Source organism: Epinephelus fuscoguttatus, linkage group LG14 (assembly GCF_011397635.1).
Source record: "Epinephelus fuscoguttatus linkage group LG14, E.fuscoguttatus.final_Chr_v1".
NCBI lineage: Eukaryota > Metazoa > Chordata > Actinopteri > Perciformes > Serranidae > Epinephelus > Epinephelus fuscoguttatus.
In genome coordinates this window covers 13054393-13079593 of record NC_064765.1, presented here as the reverse complement: position 1 = coordinate 13079593, position 25201 = coordinate 13054393, and the positions used below count along the sequence as shown (strand labels likewise).

At 42.1% G+C, this 25201-nt stretch overlaps 1 protein-coding gene across 1 annotated transcript in view; it reads left to right on the top strand.

Moving 5' to 3' along the window:
* Nucleotides 1-25201, top strand: part of fndc3ba (fibronectin type III domain containing 3Ba) — a 152848-nt gene that overhangs the window by 25245 nt on the left and 102402 nt on the right. Inside the window, exons 2-3 of the mRNA XM_049597183.1 lie at nucleotides 7256-7401; nucleotides 13353-13428. Of these exons, the coding sequence (XP_049453140.1) occupies nucleotides 7285-7401; nucleotides 13353-13428 (193 nt within the window). The 5' untranslated portion in view covers nucleotides 7256-7284. The remainder of the gene's footprint in view (nucleotides 1-7255; nucleotides 7402-13352; nucleotides 13429-25201) is intronic.

Genomic DNA, 25201 nt, shown 5'->3' with positions numbered 1-25201 from the left:
CAATGCTTATCTCTTTTTCTGACACATTCACTTCTGAGAGGGACTTGTCACATCAGTCATGTGTGAACCGTGTGTCATTTTCTTCTGAAAAAGACTGACCCAAAACCGTTCGCAAATTTCAGAATGGATCAGACAGACATACGGGGGATTACACATGTGCGAAGTTATCGACAAGTTCATCAGCTTGATGACTGGAGATAATTTGCGCTGAAAGTGTTTGATTCTTGCTCAAATCTAAATGTGAAGAAAGTGAAGCAAAGGTGGAATAACGTCATGGAAAGCCCTCATGGCCCTGAAGGCAAACTGCAGGGGGAAGCTTCAAGGCTGCTTTGCTCATGGAAACGGAACTTTACCTAACAGAATTACTCGGTCTATGATTAGTCCTTTGAATATGTATGACAGAGTGAAGAACATAGGCTTTAAATCCAAATTACAGAACCTCCAAAACATTACTCTGCATATTTATGCTCAGAATTTCAGCTTTTAAACATGTTTTAAACCCCAAACACTAACTTGCTTTACTATAGAGAGCTGACGACATTCTGCTCTTATTAACATCAGAGGAAAAATACAAAGTAAGAGTCAGACATGCTGATGCACTGATTCATTGCACTGCATGACGAACTCCAGGACATGACTGACTTTGATCTCCCCAGTTGCAAGACTTAACTGGAAGAAGCACATGTATGGTCAGTTAGCTAATGCTAGCCTTATATATAATCACCTGTGGCTTCTTTCACTGTGCTGGTAGAAACCACACACTGTCACAGTGTTTTATTTTCCTTACATCATCACCGAAATCTCTGCGGCTTGAGCTAGAGGAAGAAGCGGACATGTGATCAGTTTCACGCTGTCTTGCCAGTTTTTGTTTTTATGAATAATTCATTCATGTGTAGAAAAAGAGAAGTACAATAGAACGCATGAGATCATTTGAAATTTATATGAGTGTTGTTTAGCTATTTTTGCTAAATATTAAAAATTCAAGACTAGTTTCCGAGGCCAAATTTAATCAGAGCGAGAAATACCAGTCTCAGGAGATGTTGGCTGTTGCACAAATGTGCGTGTGTTTGTGTGAATGATGGTGAGGCAGAGAGAGGTGTGAAGCTGTCGACTGGAAGCAAGTCAGACAGTCTGTTAGGTGGTTGTGAATATCCATTATGCTTCGTCAGGATGGACAAACTGGAGTCATTGGGCGTGTGTGTGTGTGTGTTTGTGTGTGTGTGTGTGTGTGTGTGTGTGTGTGAATGATGAATGACTGTATGAGTAATGACTGTCGTGTTGTGAGGTCAGAGCTGCCCCTGAACATCTAGGGCTTCTGTGTGTGTGTGTGTGTGTGTGTGTGTGTGTGCGCGCGCTACATCTCGGTGTGCATTTTACTCTATGCATCTTTTATGTTTCAGAGGCAGTTTCCATGCTTACACAGGGCTTTCTGTCTAATGACACAGACACGTGTACATGCGCTTACACATGCACACTCATGCTCCTTGACACACATACACACACACAAACATTCATACACCCGGGACAAGTGGGTGATTGTTTTCTGGATTCAACATGGAATTTTTCAATTTAACATTTTATCCCTGCTGGGAATCGACACCTTATTCCTCCCACATTCCACAGGGGGAACGGAAACCGCTGTGTGTGTGTGTGTGTGTGTGTGTGCGCACACAGAGTGGTGATGTCTGAAGCTATCAACAGCAGCATCCATCTGGTAATGATTCCACCGGAAAACAAAGGTCATTATTCATTCATTGATACATTAAATTTCCAGATATGTGCACAAGATCCTGTAGGAAACAGCTGCAGAACGAGAAATGCATCTACATTTTCCCTACATGTAACTTCCATTATCTCTCAGTCTTACAAGGTAGAAAGTCACAAAATCAGACAAATCAGACGTCAGTAGACGGACGGATAATCAGCCTTTTTCTTTAACTTGCTTCTGCACTGTGCAATTTTACACATCAGTTGCTCCAAATTGCAGTTAAAGGTTAAGTGTTTAAATTTAGAGGATGCCAATGCCAAGAAATTATATAACAAGACGTCAGTAAGCTGAACACAACACATTGTGTTTATCTACTAGACTGTTCTTTGATTACCTTAAAGGAATAGTTTGACATTTTGGGGTTTATTTGAGAGTGAGATCATCGACACCACTTCATATTTAATGTACAGACAGAAGAGAGTCATCAATCTCCTTATCTCAGTAGCAGCAAGAAAGCGAATAAGTGGATTCCCCAAAGTGTCAAACTGTTTTTACCAAAGAGCGGGTTCTTGAATTTATGTGAACGGATTCTTAAAAAAAGAATGAACAGAACAATATAAGGTACCTTTTTGTCAAGTAGAAGTTTTGCCTTCAGGTATAGTTACATGTTAGCTTTTATTCTGTTGCTTTTATTTTTGGTGGCTTATAGAATGTGGGTTTTCTGGTTGCTGTATGCATATAAAACCCTGCTAACACCCGCTAACATCTGGCTTTTTAAGGCAATGGGAAAGGTTTTAACCTCTATTCACACCTGGGTCAAATGACTCTACAGTAGTCACGGGTTTTAATTGCCTCTGGCTCCAATCGGCATTGATGGGAACACAACACCTGGATGAACATGATGACTTTGGCTCCTTTATCAGCGAGGCGCAATGACAGGCCTTCACAAAATATCATCAATGTCCTCCCAAGCAGTGCTCAAACAAATTATTATTATTTATTTATTTTTAGTGGGTTTACGCGTATTTAAATAACCCGTGTACACAAACTAATTTTGGTGGAAAAGGGGTATTACTGCTGGTAACCTTATCCAACGTGAATTTGCATTTTGTAGGATAGCAAAGGATTATCTGCCCTGCTCTCCCTTCGATTGGCTACTACTTGTTGCCTTCATTGGTTGGGTTGGTTAGCTTGGTTAGCTTGGTTTTCTTGGTTCAGGCAACAAGAGTGGGATGGGTTTTGGTTAGGGTTATAATGTCGGGGTAAGCCAATCAGGAGCAGGTTAAGGCAGAGTAGGGTGGTCATTCCCTTGCTATCCTAGGAAACAAAGATTTGTTTACCTAACACCAGAATTCCTTGCGTGATATCAGAAAGAATTGTCAACTCATTATTGTTACCTTCAATCTGACATTGCCTCCACTCGGACTGATTTCTGAAGGAGAGGGGATTTTATTTCCCTAACCAGTCACTAGAGACCAACATATCCACCTGAATCTAACGTGATTTTACATCCACACTAATGCATAACCACACCAGCATACTAGTATTCCTGGGAGTTTAATAGTTTAAAACAAACTGTGCCTATCATTGTTGTTATTACCCCCCATTGGTTCCACGGCACTCGTTGACGATATTTGACAACAGCTTTAGGCCCAACCATGGTGCTGATTGGCTGCTGGTTAGCAGTGCTTATTGGATCAGTGGATTGTGAATCGAGAAACTGCTGTTTTATGTCACAGTGCCAGACTCAACTTTTAGTGTGGGGAGATTCACAGGTCTGGACCCTGGCAACCGAATTCCTTGAACATTATTCAAATAGCGCACATTGTTGGAATCTCATCTCTGCTTGTGATTCAGACTGATGAGTGTTCATGAGTAAAAAGATTGTAAGAATATAATGAATTCCTTCGGGAAATGAGGGGTTATTTTAAGAACACAGAGTTATTGGAAGAGATGTCTTAGACTTCTCATCTTTATTCACCCTCCGTTTATCATATAAGCCGGTCCTTCATGTACTTCTTCCCTCTCTCTTTCTTCCTTCTTTCTTCTCTGTCTCGCTCTTCTCTTTTTCCTGGCAGACTTGAAAGTGGCGTTACCATCTGTCTGTGATGTGTCCTGGACGCAACTGTGTGCGCGTGTGGTGCGTGTGTTCAAGGCAGGATGGCCAGGCTGAGCTGGGAACGGGGCTCAGATGGAGAGAGAGGGAGAGTTTTAGACCGAGGAAGAACAAAAATCAAGATTTAAGGGGAGAGATAGAGTCAGAAAGACAAGGCGGACACAGAGAGTGATGCGTGTGTTTATGTTGCAGCAGTATGAGCCGCAGCTGTGTGATCTACTAACCTTTTCAAAGACCTCGTCAGTGCTAGAGGACGACCAGCTGAAAGAAAAGACACACGGTGACACACAGCTGTTTTCAGAGGAATGCTGTGTGTGTTAGTGTGTGTGTGCACGTTATCAACGTATGTATGTCAGAGATGGATATAGGAGATATATTTCTTAAATGCAAATCCCTAATGCACACTGTATGTTTGTGTGCTAATAGCAGCTTACAGCCATTAGTCAATAGCTCTTTAGCGAGTTCACTCACCAGTGTTGAACTGAAACACCTACGTCATTCAGTAATCTACCTCTGGCAATAAATCTCTGTGTGTTTGCATACGTGTGCATATGTATATGTTGGGTTAGCTTTTGCGGAACATTTTGGCTGGAGTGTTTTGTGTATCTACTGTATGTGTGTGTGTTTGTGTGTGTTCCCCCAGGAGACGGCATATACAGTATATCACTGCTGACGCAAGTGTGGAGGAACGTCAGCGGTTTTCGCTGTGTGTTTGTGTAAGCATATACATTATGACTGATAAAGTTCGGGTTAGCAGCTTGGTTTGAACCCTGATGAGGACCATGTGCACGGCTGCCACACATCGCCTATTTTTTATTTTTTTTTCGGTTCTTGCCCTATAGCCAATTAGGTGAAACCATGTCATTTTCCACTTAAGATGAATGGCCTCGCTTGTTGTTTTTTTTTTTTTTTTCATAATTATGCTTTTCGGTTTTACTGCTATTATTATGCAAGCAGAGAAACCATATCCAGATTTAGCTCTCTGGGTTACTCTCCAAAGAGCGGCATCTCGCTTGACCCCAGAAAGCATCAGAAGACGTCCTATTCTTGCAGTGTGTTTGCATGTTTTTATGGGATATGCCGTGTGCTGTATTAACAAAGCTAACAGCAGGTGCAGTAATCTCCATTCACCGATCAAACTAAGACCTTATTCATCCACTGTTTCTCTTTTTTATTAATCCTCCAAACAGGATATTCGCTGTGATCCCTCCTGTATTTTACAAGACTTTTGTTGATGATGAGGCGCTTTGAATTAGTCTGTCACTCTCATCTCTGTTTCCTCTGCCTCTTTCATCTTTTTTCTTTCATATTGACATGATGTGACTTGTTATATTTTATCAAAGCTGATACACCTGCACAAAGCCAGTGTAAGAGGAAAAGACAGCATATTAGGAGAGTACTAATCTGTTCGAAACACTGGAATCATGTCATGTCCTCTGTCTCTTTCTATTTTCTTTCCTCTTGTTCATTACACAAGGTTATCTTTCTTACCGTTGTTGACGGGAGCAATTATCTTTCCAGTCTCTCTCTCACACTGTGTGCACCTGTCTTAGAGTAAACCCTTTGGATTCCCCTTCATGTAGCTCAATCTTGTAATGTGTAATTCCAGTGTTCACATCTCTACCCGTCATGTTTCATGTACAGCTCTGTTACTCGATCCAAGTTTCTGCCCAAATTGGGATGGAAACTACATAGCCACGGTAAACCCAGTGGAAACTGACAAATTGAATAAATGCTTCTCGACAATGCAAAGAGAATTTCATGCTCATATGGAGTGGAAAATTGTTTTGTTGATGAGGAAATTGCATGATAAACACTGATGGAAACACACTGGTAGGCTGGACTAAATCAGGTTTGGCATATTCTGGCCTCGTATGTCATTGTAGATTGTTTATTTGCTTTCTTGTTGAGAGTTAGCTCTCACATATGTTCGTTAAATATGAAGCTTCCATCTGTTAGCTTAGCAGTTGTTGTATAGATTAAACAGGCGTGAAACGACTTATAGATAAGGAGTGTAAGTCACTAGTTTCATCAAGATACGATCGTATAATGATTCTCTGGACAATAATACAATATTTGTGTCTGCCACAATACAATTTCAATCTCATTATCTGTATGAGATGTTACTTTCTTTTCTTGGCTGCTTGTCATTATTTGCCTGGTGCAAGGCCACTAGAACTGTTTAAATATTTAGGAAGCAAATTTGTGTCCTAGGATGGCATAGTAACGACCCACCCTACTCTCCCTATGATTTGTTGGCACTTGTTGCCTTTGGTGGTTGGATTGGTGACGTTGAGGCAAAAGGAGTGATTAGGTTAGGGTTAGTGTAAGAATGTGAGGCTAGGCCAATCAGAGGCAGAGTAGGGCTGACTCGAGTGGGTCATGCCTTCGCCATTCTGGGAATATCTCGGGGTCTTGTTCATGAGTGAGGGTAAAATGGAGCGTGAGATGGATTGGCGGTTTGGTGTGGCCTCCGCAGTGGTGCGGGCGCTGCACCGGACCGTCGTGGTGAAGAGAGAGCTGAGCCAGAAGGCAAAGCTTTCGATTTACTGTTCCCAGCCCTCACCTGTGGTCATGAGCTCTGGGTAGCGACTGAAAGAATGAGATCGCAGATAAAAGCGGCCGAAATGAGTTTCCTGTGTGGGGTGGCTGGGCTCAGCTTTAGAGATAGGGTAAGGAGCTTGGACATCCGGAGGGAGTTCAGAGGGGTCGAAAGGGGTCAGTTGAGGTAGTTCGGGCATCTGATCAGGATGCCTCCTGGGCGCCTCCAGTTAGAGGTGTTCCGGGCATGTCCAACTGGTAGGAGGCCCCGGGGCAGACCCAGAACACACTGGAGGGATTACATATCTCAAATGGCCTGGGAACGCCTTGGGGTCCCTCAGGAGGAGCTGGAAAGCGTTGCTGGGGGGAGAGGGACGTTTGGGGTGCTTTGTTTGGCCTGCTGCACCTGTGACCCAACCCTGGATAAGCGGAAGATGGATGGATGGATGGATGGATGGATGGATCCAGATCGATGTATCACTACACCCTTAATGTTGATAGAGCCATGCCAGGCTAAGCCAATTGGCTCCTGCTTCGTCAATCTTCTAGTAACTTTCGGCTGTATCCAAAATGTTCTCTTTCTTTAAAAAAAAAAAGAGGGTTTCGACTTTTTGGAATTTGAAATATGTCCAACATTAAAAACATATTGTATACCTTTGGATGGAAGTTTTAAATATGGCCAACTGCAGCAGAAAGTAAAAATCGCTTTTCCTTTTTTTTCTCATCATTTACGGGGTTTTTACGCTCTGGAATCTTGTTTGACTGTTTTAAACCAGCACTTGGAAAAACCTGATCTAGTTTTCACTTTCTATGTGTATATGTGTCTGTAAATAACTCAACAATACTGACATCCCCTGTTTCTCATTCTCTCCCTCTCTGTACTTTCCCAGGTAGGGCAGTTCAGTGAATTTCTCCATGAATGTACGTCACAATGATGATGACAGACCAGATTCCACTGGACTTGGCTCCGCCCCCCCTCCTGAACGGGGAGGTCCCTCTAATGCCTCACATGGTTAACGGTGACGCAGCGCAGCAGGTAAACACTCACGCAGACTCACACGCACACACATGTCTGTTGTTTGCTTTCAGTCATCCCTGCAGAATGAACACACAAATGCATCCACTTCCTTTCGACATTCCTGTAGCATGCAAGAGCACACATCAAACAGCCATGCAGGCGCTTCTCTTTGTTGTCATTTCGTCACATTGGTTGTTGCCACAGGTAATGAACAGCTGCCAAGCTGTTACAGTAAAGCGTTCGTCATGTAACAGGAACAAGAATAAACACAGATGTATGCGGGCACATACGCAGGGATCATTCAGTCCGAGAGATGCAGCATTTAACTAGCTCCATTGATGGATCCCAGGCCTTAGCTTAAACTGCTTCAGAAAAAGATTCAACTGCGTCTCTGAGACTGACTGATCTTATCAGAAGCCACAGAGCCAACTGGATTACCTTCAGAGAACAAAGCCCCACCCAAGCTCTGGGCAGGCGAGAGGAAGTGATCGATGTAATTAAAAGCATCACAGTTAATTGACCTGGGTCTTAACGTGCTGTCACAGATGCATTTTCACACTGTGTGCTTTTGGTTGATGAGAGATGATGATGATGATGTTTATGCATCGTCCCCGGTTTGTTCCCTCAGCCCAGAGGAAGCATGGTGGGAGTGTTTTGGCTGCGACACATAACAGTTAGGGAGGGTTTTGGCTGTAACACGCAGCAGTTAGGGAGCTCTTTTTATTGTAACACCCTGCAGTTTAAACTTGGTTCCCAGTGTGGAATCAGGGCTCTAGACCGATGATTATATAGATTTGACTCCGCTGCATGCGTGTGCGTCCGTGTTTGTGTGTATTTGTTTGTTTCTTGGTCTGTCTTACACTGTGTGTGTTTCTTTTACCCTTTTTTGGCGTGTGCGTGGGCACCGAGCGTCTCTGTTGAGTCTGAGCACATACTTGTGTGTCTGTGTGTGTCTGCTTTTTGTCTATCAGTTTTCCTGTCTGCCTATCTGTGTCAACCTGCCTACACCAGTTTATGTATGTTTATCTGTGTCTGTGTGTTCCATCAGTGCGTGCAAGCAAAGACATCCGAGTCATTGTTAGGGTGCGACAGCTTATCGTTCTACAATATTTAGCGTTTAAAGAAATGTGGTACACATGATGGAGAAAATCTTACAACGAGCCAAAGTGTCACCATCACATTAAAGCTGGCTGTGATTCAGTGGAATTTCTCATTGAGGGTTTCTTTCATTTTCCATGCTGCAAAAGTGAAACTTGTTCCTGGGTTTTACCGTCCATATTCAGACACAAATTAGAATTTGAACACTTTGTGAATCTGAAAACAAACATTGATTTGGTAGTATTCAGACAGTCGTAACAGTTTTCCCCTGTGACATACTATAAGTTCAATAATGTAGCCAACAGGAGGCTCTGTAGAATATGGCGCTTTATTTTGGCTACTGCTGCCTTAAAATGGAGTCATACTTTAGGTGTTCACGATAAGAGTCCACATGAACACCCTCTTCTTGTGGTATCACGACCTTGTAAGCAGTGGTGGCGTAAAAAATCGAAACAGCCAAGTATTGGGATGTTTTTGTGTGGCAACATCTAATTGTCACACAGTGCCGAGTATGGATTTTCTTATTATAAAGTGGTTCCCAACTGGTCCAGTCACGGAATCAGAATTTCTCCTTAGCACCATAATTACTTAGGCTAGTTTGCTGTTTTTGCTACGTAGCTGTCTGAAAACGGCACTTCAAAATAAAAGCTCTGTGCCTGAAATTCAGTGTACTTAAAGTGTAAATAAAGTGTGTTTTTGTAAACACGACATGTTTGCAATTCACTTGCGGTCCGTTCAGAATGGACCCGTGACCCACTTTTCAACTGCAACCCAACAGTTGGGAACCGCTGATGTACATTATTAATATTACAAATACAAATTAAACTTTAGGTAGCCTATCTGAATAATAAAATCAATTAATTTTTTTAATCCATGACAAAATTTTGCTGCAAATAAAATGACTGAAGTGAGATGATCAGACTGAAAACAGATGTTGGAAAAAGTTTTCTTCTGGGGAAATAATGTGCAGATGAAAAAAGGTGATGAATCACAATATATTGTACAATATTTTATCGCGATGCTCAGCGTATCGCAACATGTTAAAAAATGCAATAATATTGTGCGGTGACTTACGTATCGTGATGATACCACATCATGGATCCTCTGGTGATTCTCACCCCTACTTGTAAGTGAAGATTTTCTGAAAGCTCTGAGTTGTGATGTGTTTGCTGACAGTTTCAGAAATGGTGGAGGCCATGAAGGTTCATTTAAGTAATGTTAGTTGTATAGAGTTTTTCTTAGTGGTTTGATAATATGTCTGGGGAAAATATTGATCATCCCAACAGCCTGATCTTATCCTCGAATATCTTATCTGCGTTAAGGTGGCTTGCTAAATTGTTTGCCCCAGTGGCGTCAACGTTGCTGTTGCCTAGTAGCCGTGTTCTCACGAATTAACCACTTGAATGCCAAGCATATCTATGACTTTAAATGTGGTAACCAAAAGCATATGAGTTTCAATTGAAGGCAGCACGTTTAATAAGCCAGTAGGAAGTTGATAATCTATTGGCTCCATTGTTTGCACTTCATTATGTCACAGCTACTATAAGAATATTTCACTCAACTGGACGGCTGTTCCTCTCAAGGTTTTTGATTTTTCCGTCTGAGAATTAAGCACTCATCTTCACATAATGGAGTTGAGCCCTTCGAGTTATTATCAATTCCTTACCCTCAATCTCATCTAATGTCTTGTACCAGCTTCTAAGTTGTGATCTAAAAAACGTTTCCAACATTCCACTCTTCCTGTCCATTCCCATATCAAGCCAATCTATGTCCGATTAATGGCGTTTAATTCATGGCGGATTGGGCAATTTGGAAATGGTGTGTTAAAAGCTGCTGAAAAAGAACTACTGAAATAAACAATAAAAAATGCAGGATTAATTTGGACAAATGAAGTGAACTACATGCCTGGATTTTTTGTTTTTTACTAAAATCCATGATTTAAAATGTCAGTGATTTTGAATTAGACGTTATTACTTCTGGAACAGAACTTGGATGCTTTCTCTAATCACGTTGGCTCTCCATAAATGGTGCCTGCCAAAACTCATTGTTTTTCTTTACACCCTTTCCTTAAAATGCCAGAGGGTAAAGTTGAATTACAGTAACATTGGCTGTGTTCACTCTGCCAACAGAAGTGGGCCAAATCTGATTTTTCTTTTCATATATTTTTTGCTCATATGTGACTCAGATCTGTTCACAGTGTGATCTTTTCAACTCTGGTTTGGGTCACTTTCACATGTGGTCCTAATTCAAATGCAGGTCTGTTTCTTTGATGCAGTGGGACCTCAGTCTGACCAGTCATAGTGGAATTCATTTGGCTTTTACATCACTCTAGATCAACATTTGTCACAGAATGTGCTGGCGGGAGTCACTCACTTTCAGTGAAGCCATTCACATCACGACCCCACCACTCCTGGCTCCAACACACGTCGGAACACATGTTGTAGCCATCGCTCCACAAAAGCTGTGATTAAAAATCCTTGTCCTCGTTATCGTCTGCTTGTGAATTCCCTGGCTTTCACTACGCATCACCTTATAAATGAGACTGTAAACACTGACTTCATTGGCCGCTGTGTTTACTTTTGCAAGTGACGTCTTTGTAATTGTTCTTTTGTGCATGCTGGTCACTTCAGGACTGCGAGCAGTTTGCTCTGGAATCTGCTATTGGCCAATTAAAAACACAATAAGAGCAGCTGCATTAAAAACAGGATCTGAGCTATAAATCCATATTCAGCACGACGGCTTGCAGTGTGAATGTAGCCGTTTTGAACTGTAACAGCAAAATAAAATGACCCTTAACGAGGAAAAAATCAGTTTCTCAGCTTAACCCTTGAGAGCTGTTACAGTTCATAATGGCTACATTCACACTGATGCAGTCGGCTGACAATTTGATTCTCTGATTTTATTAAAAAATGAATACATACACTGCACATCAAGTTATAAACAGGTAATACAGCATTGTTTTTTTTCAGTTTCAAGTTTAAACCCCTTTATATCTTGTTGCAAAATGCATTAGCATATACAACAATCTGACTTTGGCTTCAACACATTTTCCCTCTTTGGCAGACTGTAACACATTTATTTAACACTCAAAAACCTGAAATTGGCTTGATGTCTTGATGAAGAAGAAACGCCCCCCCCAAAAAAATTTTTTTGCAAGAAATTAGTAAAAAGAGAAAATTCCAGACAAGAAGGAGATGACTTGGAAAAGGTGCTTAAAAATTATAATAATTCTGTACTAAAATTTTAATATGTAATGATAATAATTATATAGATTTTCCCTAGCTATTTTCTTTTTTCCCCTAGTTTAAATTTTTTTTTTTCAAAAAGATTAAGGATTTTTTTTTTTTTTTTTTTTTTTTTTTGCAATTTGTGAGACCTTTTTTACTCAGTTTACCAAGGTTTTTTTTTTTTAATCGCACTAATTAATATAATAATAATTATACCCTTAGCAAATTAGTGCAGTTTCTTTTAAAAACAACATTTAAAAAAAAACTAGGGAAAAAGAAAATCGCTTGGGAAAAACTGTATTTATTATAATAATTATTAAATATTTAGAATTACGGTACAGAATTTTTATAATTTTTAAGAACCTCCCCAGGTCATTTACTTTGTTTTTTTTGTTTGTTTTTTTTTTTACAAATTTTCTTTGACAGACAAGGCAATTTGCTCGGGCTACAAAGGGTTAAATTAATGTTTTGTAGCCTGCCAAAAGAGGAAAATGCTGTGCAGCCAAAGTCAGATTGTTGTATATGCTAGTGCATTTTGCAACAAAATATAAAAGGGGTTAAACTTAAAACTGCAAAAACTAGTTTTTGTTATTTATTACATATATTGCATATTTTAGGGCTAAGATCATCAGCCATCACTTTATCAACACATGACAAATATTGCTACATGACTGTTGACTCTGATGCTGGCTTGTGTAAGTTTATACATAACACATACATATACACACTCACACCTCACACACCCACCCACATGGTTTGATATGGGGGTTTTCTCAGTCCTTGGGAAACATGGGTCGCCCTGTACTATGCTGAGGTTCCCATAGCAACAGCAGCCGCTGCAGCAGACAGAGCAGGAAGTGTGTGTGTGTGCGCGGGCGTGTGTGTGTGTGTGTGTGTCTGAGGGAGAGGAGCAGGTTAGCGCTGAGATGGGAGAGCATGCAGACACTACAGGAGGGACGCAGGATATGAGGATTTTACGACGGCACACCTGTAGAGCATAGACGGGGCTGTGCTCGCGTGTGCATGCATGTGTGCGTGAATACGTGTGCGCGTGTGTGTAATGGAGGGTCACCTGTTTCATGTCTACAGCCATGTGTACACTCTCAACAATCTGTATGCGGAGAATATGACGGTAAGGTGCATGCACACTCCCTTCCGGCATATTCAGCAGAAACAGTGGGGAATCAAAACTGTGTCACATCTTATGGCTTCATCTGTGCGTGTTCACCTATGCGTATGGTTAATTGTGATATACGCATCACTCAGTGCGTGTAATGTTTGTGCGTACTGGTTTTAGTGGTTTCCGACCAGTCAGTGTGGTTGTAAGAGAAAGGCTTTTCTCAGATCAGGGTGTGTGAGACAGCAGCATTGTCTCACCATTAGCTTATCTAACACCTCATTCATATGTGTGTGAACTCTGTGTCCGCCCTACTCTGGGATCCAATGCTTATTGTGTGTTATGTCACCTCTGCAAGCCTATTGGCTGCCCAGCACAGAGTCTGTCCTGTTTTTGTGATTGTTGAATATGGATGTATGGTTATGATTACGCATGACAGATTTTTTTTACCCTTGTTTCCATCAATTAATCTGATGTGTGCTTTCTAATTGTGGGATTTTCCTTGTCCGTATGTGTTGTTGGTACAGGTGATCCTGGTGCAGGTGAACCCGGGGGAGACGTTCACCATCCGGGCAGAGGACGGCTCACTGCAATGCATCCAGGGTCAGTCCCATCCCATCATATTCTGTATTATTGTATTATTAACATGTGGCCTGGTGGCTGCTCTGATGTGCTTCACTGTAGTTCCCATCACTTTAATTACAAGCTGGTTGCACATGCTTACATGATGTTTGTGGCCTGAATGATTTAGCAAGAAATTAATTCACTATTTGTTTATTCTGTAAAAAAAAACAGCAAATCTCTTCCAAATCCCATTTTGTGTTTCTAAAGATTTTCTTATACCACTAAGATGGCCATTGGATCCTGTTTATTACAGTTAATTATAAAATCGAATTATGGGGAGTTCACCAGGAATCATTAATACATATCTTTCCTCTTACCTGTAGTGCTATTCATCAGTCTAGATTGTTCTAGTGTGAGCTGCAGAGTGTTGGAGATATCAGCCGTAGAGATGTCTGCCTTCTCTCTAATATAATGGAACTAGATGGCACTCAGCTTGTGATTCTTAAAGTGCCAGAAAATACATTTGAAAACTCAGCAGCAATGTCTCTTTCCAGAAATCATGACCCGGTTACTCAAGATAATCCACAGACCTTGTTGTGAGCAGTTTTCTGTAGGCACTACTGCTACAACCACTGCTAGCTCGCCTATAGCACCACTGAGCTAGCTAACGTTACAGCTAAGGAGGACACCATTAATGATTAGATTTGCACGAGCCTCACGTCAATAAGTAGATGCACTCTTCCTTTTGCGCAGTGATACGGTTGGCAGGGTAGAGTTCGGTAAAAAGAAAATAGTTCCTACATGAAACTGCTCTCGACAAGGTCTGTGGATTATCTTGAGTAACCGGGTCATGATTTCTGCAAAGAGACATTGCTGTTGAGGTTTTCAAATGTATTTTTTGCTGCTTTGAGCATCACAAGCTGAGTGCCATCTAGTTCCATTATATTCAAGAGAAGGCAGACATCTCTACGGCCAATATCTCCAACACTCTTGGCAGCTCACACTAAAACAATTTGGACTGAAAAATAGCACGACAGGTAAGAGGAAAAATATGTAATTCTTGATTTAGGGGTGTACTGTCCCTTTAAAATAATTACTAGCATGATGTGCAACCCACACATCATGCTAGTAATTCTTTATTATGTGGTGATACATGTGAAAGCATGGATTCTCCGGAAGTTGAGGAGCTGGGGCCGGTTGCACAAAGCACCTTAAGTTTCGGTTTTCCCTTAGCTGAGGAAATTCCTTAAGGGTATTGCACACAATCTCTTAAAAGGTTTCCTTAGTTAAGGAAACACGTTAAGGCATTTACTGCAGTGAAAGAGATTTTACTGCAGTACAATTTGGTTGTTTCCATGGAGACGATTTGTTTGGTTGCACTTAAGCTTGTGATAGCCTACCTGTTATCACTATCTCATCATTCTCTTGCTGGGACAGGAACTTCACCATGGTGTTCAGCAGATGGGTGAGGGCGTTAGAAACTTGGTGGATGACGCGGCACACCTAGGTTTCGTGCACATGAAATGACTCACCAATAACCGATTGCATAAAAACGCAAAGCAATCATTAATTGTAACGGGGCTGGAGGGGTGCATCTTCAGAAAGTTGAGTCATCCAACTTAAGACAACTCATAAACTGACCTCTGCTCAAATTTGTAGTGCAAAATCATTAAGGGTGTCCTTTGGGTTCTCCCGGTCATGAAACACTCCTCTTGGGATGCCTTCATTTTCCTCATTGATCGCCATAAACTCAGCCATGTTGCGGTTAAGATGCGGTCCTCTGTGCAACAGTTAAACAAATTTTAAGCAATTCCTTGAGTATAAGACCAAGATAAGGAGAAAAACTGAAGGAAACCTTAAGGAGAAGACTTGAGGATGTTTTGTGCAACTGATTTTCTAAAGGAAATTTGGATTTAAGGAAAATCTTAACCCAAAGTGCTTCATGCAGCTGGCCCCTGACTTCTAAAACTAAGGATGTTGTAGCTATCCACCAGCACATGACTGTATCATGTCGGTCCATTCTTTCAGCTGCAGTATTGTGACATTTACCTGTCTCACGCAAGTCTCAAGTCTCTACGCCAGTGTTTGCCTTCAAAGACTGTACAGAATAATGAAAATCTGAGCGCTAATGCTGAAGTGTTTGATTGACATTGGTGCAAGAACCCCAGAGTTGGCTTTATTTGTCATCTGTTAGGAGTGCAGTCAATAATGCAGCACCAAAGGTGAGGAAAAGGAAGTGAAGGGGGAAATGCTTGTGTCTAATTAAAAAAGACCAGTTGAAAGCATAGTCAGTGACGGACCGGGACAGAGCGGGCAGCCATTGTCTCGCTCTCGCGCTGCATCTGATATCAGCACATGAAAAGAGTGGAAATGTAAGCCACTTAGAGGCTCTTAAAGACGGAAGGAGGTGGCAGGAACACGGGAATTCCCCGACTCTTGTGGAACCGTGTCTCACTTTGATGATGTCAGCAGAGTAAGCTGTTACTCAGAGAACTTTGAAAGGGCGCCTTTGTTTTCTCCTCAATCTCCCTCCATCTGTCTGTCTCTCGCTTCTTCTCCGGCTCTTTTCTTTGCCCTCTGTGAAGGTTTTTCTTTGAGTGAGAGCACTTTTGGCTCAGACACTGACTCCCCTCCTGCACACCCCCACCACCACCCCCACCACCACCACCCCACACTCTATGTTGTAACTAATTACAGCCCGCCTCCTTTTCTCCGCCCGCCGTGTAATTCAATTTTTCCCTGAAATCAGAGGGATCGCCCTGGGCAGAGCTGAGAGGCACAGATGATGCCAGATAGTAACAGTGCTTGATAGGATGGATGGATACAGAGATGAGCAGATAGCGTTGTTAAATAAATGTATAGATATGGATCAACGAGTCACAGAAAGACGGATGAAAAGACAGATGAAAGGACGTTTTATTATGCAGCATGAATAGATTAATGGGATACGAAACACTGATTTGCAAAAAAGACACAGCGTTGACGTAGTTGGGGTCTGGCGGTCGTCTGTTTATTTGTGTGGGACGTGTGTGTGTGTGTGTGTGTGTGCACTCGCACGCAAAATCAGGCACAGTGTGTATCTGTGTGTGCTTTTTTTGGTGCTTTTTACTACAGTCGACGACAGTTAATTGGGCGGGTGGCTGGGGGCTCGGGGTCATGTTTGAATGTACATATTATTAATGCAGAGGGCCACACACACACAAACTCTCTCTCTCTCTCTCTCTCTCTCTCTCGCTTTCTCTCTCAGTGTCTCTATCTGGAGGAGGTCACCGGGTTTAATGAGAGGTGGAGTGTGGCAGTGTGTTTTGAAGGCGAACTGAGTCGCTCTTTAGACAGAGACTCGGTGTGATTACTGAGACCTCAGAGCTCCGGGTTTTGCGCATGCTTGTGTGTGTGTGTGTTGCGCTCCGGCGTGCTTATGTGCAAGTGTGTGTGACAGAGAGCGAGATTACAGAGACCTCAGGGCACAACCAGGGACCAGCTTTTATATAAAGTAACCTCTGTTTAGCTGCTGCACTGCGGTGCATGCATGCAAACATGCATACACGTACACACACAGGCACAGATGCTCTGCCAAGGCACAACCAGCCTGGAGACGTCGACGCAGCAGCCAAAAGAGATTCTTTCATATGAGCCTTCAGCCTTTCCTCTTCTCTGCTCTCCTTCTCCCTCTTTTACCCCTCTCTTCGCCTCTTCCCCTTCTTTTCTGCTTCTACCTTAAAGCAGCAAAGAGATTATTGTATTTGTTGGATTGATGTTAAGTACTGCTCATTAGCCACACTGCCACTAAATACCGCTGGCTGAATTATGCGCTTTTATTTGGACTGAAAGTTTACACTGAATTTTATTAACAAATTCCATAACCTCAGGGCATGTAAAATCCTTTTAGAACGGTGCGGCGCACAGTCAGATAATTCAGGTCTGCTCTGAAACGTAGAAAAGTTATTTTCAGCAGCACTTCTGTCGGTTACGTTGCTGATGTGCTTCCCTTGCTCTCTCGTATTTGCTGCTCTTCCTCAGACTTACTTAATGTGTCTTTCTTTTTGCCACTCTAAAATCCTTTCCTGTATCACTTGTGTTAATTAGCATGTAGTGTGTGTGTGTGTGTGTGTGTGTGTGTGTGTGTGTGTGTGAATGCCCACATGTCTCCATCCCCTGTTTAAACACCCTGACCTCTCGGTGTTTCGGGGGTAAGCTTCAACTGTGACCCCCCCAGCTCCCTGCCTATCTCATCGGGTTGCTCTCATGTATACACTCCTCTCCCTCCTTTCCCCTCCCCCCCCCCCCTCTCCCTTTCTCTCTCCCTCCCCCACTAAGACCATTCCCCTGAGCTTTCCCACACTCACATCAAAGAACAAAACTCTAGAGGGTGTGTTAGAGCACCCTGCTATGGAATGCGAGTGTGTTAATGTGTGTGTGCATGCGGTGTGTGTCTGTGTGTTTTACAAGGCTGTGTTGGTTTACTGTTTTGTTTGCTCTTTGTTGGGCTTTTATGGGGGATGATGAGGACAAGGGGAGTGAGGAGCAGGAAGCTGCGTCCTGCCAGGGAGGATGTGACATTGTGAGGCATGGGTGGCACCGCAAGTCTCCTGTACAGTACTCATGCTTTGTGGTTTCAGTTGAGATTAAAGGAAGACATTACCCACCAAATGACCATGTGTAAATCAGTTTGTCATGCTGCGTTACCTTAAATGCTTGTGGAAACTGTTTTTCTTGCATGCCTCCATGGAAAATGGCAGACTTGTTGATTTATTGATGGATCGGGGAACATGATAAACTGCAGCAAAACTATATCAAAACATCCATTTAGAAATTCTAACACAACTTGTACAGTATAATCTAAGTCTAATTTATCCAGTTGTATGATCAGTACTTCCCAAACATGCATTTTCGCTAAAATAAAAGAGAGCATTGCTAAGTTTCCCTTTTCAGTTTGTGATAATGTATGTATTTGTGAAGAACTGAGCATACAACTGGATAAATTAGACTTGGATTATACTGTGAGAGTTTCTAAATCAATAGCCCTTTTTAAACAGGAATTGTGCAAATTTGCAGGAAAGCCCAATCAGTCTTTTTTCAGCATTGGCAGTAAAAAAACAAAATCGGGGAGTGCAGCAAAATGCCGCCTACCTACTTTTGTTTATACAGAATGTGCCTTTTTCAGGGCAATGGGGGGCGTGAGCAAGTAACAAAATGTGTAGCTCAGCGTGTGACGTAAACAGTGACGTATTCCGAGGGAAGCCGTGGCTGGTCAGTCCTTCTCTCATAAGTTGGCCCGTTCTTCACCGTCCCGTCATCTGACGGTTAATGGCCTCTTCGTTTGTGAGGACAAGGAGGGCGCGCAATTCTTTGTCTCCCCAGTTGCTCATCTTTACAGTGTCTGTCAGGTTTGCGTTTCCCTCTTGCTACTAGCTGCTCGCTAATTCCTGCTATCAGCTGTTTCCTGTTAGTCCATTGCCAGTGGGTCGCACATGCAGCGTCATCAACAGCTCCTCCCACAAGTCTTCAACAGCCCCTCCCGTTGTGGAAGGCCGCCTCGGTCTGTTTAAACTAAAAGGGTTCCGCCAATATGACTACCCTACGAGGCGGAAAATTGGGCACCTTGGATCAACTCGCCAATCCAGCTTTGTGTGTCTAAACACTCGCAGCTTGCCGGCAAAACGGCCCAGCATTTGCCGAAAATCTGGCAGTGTGAAAGGGGCTAATGTCTTGATCCCCAATCAATCAGTAAATCTATGTTTACAAAGTTTTCCTCACGAATTCAGGGTAATGCGGCATGATTAACTGATTTAAAAATGGTCATTTTGCTTCAAGGATTCAGTTGATTTGGTGGATTATTTTCAACATAACACAACATCTCAAAAAAGTGGAAAAGAGATGGTCAATCTGTGCTGCATTTGTCTTGGAACAAATCATTTTGCTACCAAAACAAGGGATAGGAATCACCAGATCTTAGGGGTGTGCTATATTATCTTGTTCATGATAATACCGGTATAATTATTTTTCTATGATATGATTATTAGTCTAGCAGGCTAAAAGTTTAATTTGTATTTGCAATAATAATAATTTATTTCTATGTATTGATACAATATTGCCATGCAGCATATTGCGATACGATGCTGTATCAAATTTTTTTCCACCACCATCACCAAAAAGATGTACTTAGCATGTAGATGACGTCCGCAGGTATCCAGCTTTGTAATTGCTTCATGACAAACACATCTTGTTTGCACGAAAACATTTGCATTTACTAGTGTGGTGTGTTTCCAGTGTCATTTAAGAGGCAAATGAAGCATCTTGAATAAGTGGAAACACGTTAACTGTTCTTTGCATTGCTGTTTGTAGAATGGGAGTTCAATTTGAAAACCTCAGCACAGGAAGGCATTGGTTTACAACCCTTGAAACTCTTCCTGTGTAGAGTCGTCATGTTTTCCCCTTGTTTACCTAAGTTTCCATGATGTATTCCAGAAATCACAAACAAACAAAATAGTTCCTACGCGCTACTTTGTTATGGATATTTAACCTTAGTAGATCATATAAAATGTCTAGTGTTAAACATAATTGATTCTATTAACAGCTGTTAAATTAAACATTGTTTCCTCTGTCTTTGAATGTAGAATGCATGCATGATAAATTCCATTCCCACGATTGGATTTCTGCAGTGGCATAATGGGAAATGTAGTCCTATGATCAGCTACAGTCTGGTTAGCCCAGGCCGTTTCTCTGACAAACAATGGTTATAGTGGACGCTGCCAGTGTGACCTCAGTGATGTGGTCTCTGCACCAGCTGTGTGCACATGTTCCTTTGCATGTGTGTCATCTGGACAGAGCAGAATGTGAATCATGTCATGGTCTGTTTTGTGTTTTCCCAGCGGATGTGTGTTGTTCGTTTGCTCTCCCTCATTGTGTGTGTCCCTTTCTCCCTCCGTGGGTGCGTCTTAATTCTGTTATTTCATATCGCTGCGCTCCTGAAATGATCAGTCTTTAAGGACGTTCCATTTACCTTATTTGTGCTCAGAGTCGCTTAGATGGAGGATACACAAGTGTACTCCAGGCAGAAGTCTTTTATCAGACAGATAGCGTACTCCCTGTTGAAAATGTGTCAGTAATTGAGTGCTGCATTGAAACCACCACACTGCAGTTATGTTAAATTACTGATGTGGATAGACAAATATTGTCAACAACCCAGGTGGAATAATAAAGATTTCTTTTCATTCTTTTTACAACAGACCTTGCTTGTATCACAAACAGGGACGTCAACAGTTAAGGGGACAATTCACAGATTTTCAACCAGCTTTGTATCATTACAGTGTGGGCAGTGTGTGTAAATGAACTAAGTAAACTTCCCTCCATGAAACCCAGATCTCCCTGCTCCCCTCCTAGTGAAACTCCACCAGATGATGCAAAATGTGTATTGCCTGCCACCCATACCGCCACTATAGACACAAAGATTATAGAAGGGCATCAAGACACAGACACACCCCTCTCTCATTCTCTCTCAAACTGAGAGAACTCAGTTTGAACTCAGGTCAATGATCTATGCGTTGCGGCGACACAGGCCTCCTGTCTATTTTTGTAAGCTGAAACCATTTCCCTCAGAGGAAACAAAGCTTTTATTTATTTTAATTTCACAGATAAGACAAACAATAAATTATGAAGACAATAAGGCCTCCACAAAAATAGCATTTTAAGTCTTGTGTGTGATTTATCCTGGCTTCATATGAGCAGAGGAAATCTCAGTTATTCACTAGGCTAATTTATACAATACAAAACGCCATAGGCTTGTGCTAATAATGTTAGCATGTTATATTTGTTTGGAAAACCTGTTTAGTGTAAGACAATTGTTTTGTCGGTGAAACTTGTGAGTTGTAATGGAGTGCGTAGGGTCTGCATCGAGCTGACACACAAGTATAAATCCCACTTTAGCTGAAATAGCGAGAATTTGTGAACAGGAAGTGGGCGACATACTGTTTCCTGCACTGTGAAAACTGAGGTCAAGTGGTAAAGCTAAGCAGCTCTGATTAAATATGAACCAGGATTATGTTACTGTGTTGCCTTTTTCTACCCTCAAATGTTTCAGCTTACTGTTTACCTGTAATACGTATGAGTTTGCATTACGTTTCCCACCACCGGGAACATTTATTGGTGCCGTGCGGCAATGTGCATCCAGGTAGTCGTAGGCTTTTTTCTTCTTTCTTCTGGGCAAAAGCAAATACCACAGCCCTTTGACTCTGTTTCTCTGGTCATGTAGCACCAGTTTCAAAAGTATTTGTGTCTTCCTGTTGCGTAGACAGCCCAGTTTTATGAAAAGACCATAATTCAGCAGCAAAATACTTTTTAAGTGATAATCAGTTAACTGCCAAGAATATTTTTGATCAGTTACGCATTTCGCTCTAAGGCTTAATTCTGCTACTCCTCAGTTTTCTGCACTGCACACCACCCAGTTCAAGTGGAAGCTTGATAGCGGCACCGCTCATTCATTGATTACCATTTAACCCAGCAGCATTGCTCTGGAAACATTGTGCCCACCCTCCATTGCCCCCCCAGGTCGCCTCGATGGGTAAGCGGCTCAATTTTGAGCCATAAAGCACCTTTAGCATTGTTAACTAGCCTATGTTAACATAACTAGCTCGGTTAGCACCATTAACAGTGTCAACAGGGCTAGTGGTGCTAACATAGTAAATAATGCTATAGTGGTTTTGAGGCTCAAAATGAAGCTGTTTACTCAGTGGGGCTACATGGAGGGAGAACGGAGGGTTGCTGCTCTCTTCTGCAGCAGCCCAATAAGTGGCGTTGCTAGCTAGCTCGCAACCGAACCAGGTGGTGCGCGGTGCAGACTGGCCGAGGCTAGCTAACCAGTGAAGATCGGAGAATAGCACTATGTTTTCACATCTCAACGCAGGTGTTAGCAAAGTCACCAGGAAGACATTTAACGTTACATCGTAAAATATTTAAGTTTGACCACCTCTAAATGGATAGTGCTTTAAAACGCAGTGCTCACAAACCTTGCTTAGTTTATGGAGCGCCGGACTGAAGGGTCTCTGTATTTCAAGTCACTTGTGTTTTACATTTTTTTTAATTAGCTGATTAGTTACCAGTTGATGTGTGTCAGGCTATTGAAAGTAAAATTAACTTAAAGTGACATCCCTACCCACAAACTACAGCTTTCTTGCTTGTCACAGTAATTGTCTCTTGGCATCATTTCCAAACTGTGATAGTGCAGTGATCAATCACTGCACCAGCCAGAACAGACTGAAGAACAGACTGTGGTTGTAATGCTATTTTCATTTGGTACAAAATGGCAAGGCCACTAAACTGTTATCACACATTATGAGGCTTCATCATAATCTGAAATGATTCAATAATGCTTTTGTAAGTGAAAACAAATTGATAAAGGCAGATTCAAGTCATGCACATTTAGTGTCTGATCAGTAGCTGACGTCAATTCAGATGATTCTTGTTTCCTCGATTCCCCCCTCCCTTCCTTCCCTTCCTTGTTTCCTAAGTGGGAGTTACTAAGCGAGGAAGGGAAATGAGGAGATGATGAAGGGAACCGGGATGTACCCTGTGTTTTTCTTCCCTTTCATCATTCAGCCTCTCTGTCCTTTTCTCTATTTTCGTCCTACTACATTTGTCTCAGTTTCTCCCCTGCTTCAGTGTTTGGCTGAGTCAGATGGACGATGCTGATATTCCTCTCGCTGGTTTTCACTGCATCACTACACAGGCACGCTGAGCTTCTCTTTCGCCAGTCTTCTCCCGGAGTGTGCACTTCCACACTCGGAGCCCTTTGATGTAAATGGAAATAGCTGGTTGAGAGAAATATGGTGGAAAGTCTCGCGGCCTGTGTTTACACCGAGCCAGATGGCTCTAAACAAGCTGGGGGAGAAGACACAAATACACTTTTCTCAGAAGGGCTTAATTTAGAGAAGTGTTTCGGACAGTCCCGTTGCTGCTTGTAACCAGAGGTGGCTGTTTTGGGAACTTTTTAAACCTGTTGTAAAAATCCAAGTCCCATCCATATGGGACAATGTGACAATAAAATGAAGCAGGACTGAAAATTACTGTGCAAGTATAAGACGGTCAGCTGATGTCTTTGCTGCCATTGACCTGTCAGCTGAAGGGATTCTCAGCGTGCGCGTTGAAATTGACAACTTTAAAGTTTTATGTTCTATCCTGAATGTACAACAAATAGTCACCCTGTGTGTGTGACTTTGAGTGTGTGTGCGAGACGAATGAGTGTGTTGTTATTGTTATGCCACTTGCTTTTAGCCCCAGGCATAATGAATCCCATAACCGATTAAATGTCTATTGCAGTGCTTTAAATGGGCAGTATTTGTGTCTATGTGGCCTTTCCAGACATGATAAAGTTCACTCTTAGGTTGTTATATTCTGACTAGTGATGGGCAAAAATGACCCAACAGATCTTTCTGAATAACTCTTTTTGGTGTCCATTATGTTCTGCATCAGCCCGGCGAATGATCGAGTTCTCATGAAGTCCTGATTTTTCCCACTTGCTGTTGTAACTGCTCACACTGCCTGCTATGATGAGTGAATGAGAAACAATTGAATTGGACTCGAGTTCAGACCTCTGACAGCCAAGGCCAATGTTGTATTCATGTACTCCTCAGATGTTTGTTCTTTCGGCTTTGGTGTGTTCATGAGCTTTAAGTTGTTACGTGGAAACAACAGGGACGCTACAAGGAAGATGTGCTGTACGTAGGGATGCACAATAATATCGGCACGTCATCGGAATCGGCCAACATGCTTCTTATTTTGCACAATGAATGAATATTACATACACTTAAAAGCATTGTATCACTGAATATAGCTGGGGGAAAAAGTTGATATATCGGTATTGGTTATCGGCCAAATAAGTTGTTATATATCGGCATATCGGATATCGGCAGAAAATCCAATGTTGTGCATCCCTAGTTTTATGTATGTTGTCACTTGGAGCTTTTCAACGACACATCGATAACAAAGAGTAAAAGAAACAATTCAGGAGAGATATATGATCAGGAACTGATTTTTCTGATTATTCCAACAAAACATGAATGTAGCACATAGCTGCAGAGGTAACTGGGATGTCTGCCGCCTGCCCTTGCAAGACATTTCTGTAACATCATATTGATGTTAGTCAACCTACCTACAAGTGGGATGCTTAATAATATAATTAAGTAAATCTTAATTAATGTAAACTCATACATGATGCTGGTGATGCATTGAAGAGACATTTTGTGGGTTGTGTAGCGCTAGGCCTTGATTACACAGAAAGCATTTTAGCAGCTGGAGGCGGCTTTTTGTAATTGTTCTTGAATGAGAATGAAACTTTTTGCTTGCTGTTTTTGTGTTGCAACACACCTGGCGTTTCCGTGCTCAAGGTGCCTGGTGTTTTTGCCAGAGCGCTCCGAATCCCCTCAAGTGAAAGCGCCCCATGTCACCACTTTTTCGTCATCTTTTTTGCCATTTTACAATCAGATGATTTGAGAGACGGGCCTTCTGAGGTGGTCACGACAACAAGTTTACAGTTGGTAAACAACGGAGGAGAAATTGATGGTAGCGGTTGCTGGATACCCAGAGCTATACGGCCTGACAATAGACAGCAGGTTGTCAAACTGCCTCTGAGTCATCCTAAAATATGCCTGGAAACGTTCATCATCAGGGCTCGACAGTGCGAGTGTTTCACTTGCATTTGCGACTAAAAATAGGCGCGTGCGAACTGTAAAAATATTTAGGGGCACATGCGCGCATAAAAAAATCAGCCGAAGCGGCCTATATTTTTGTCAATAAAAAATATGATAATCTAACCGCA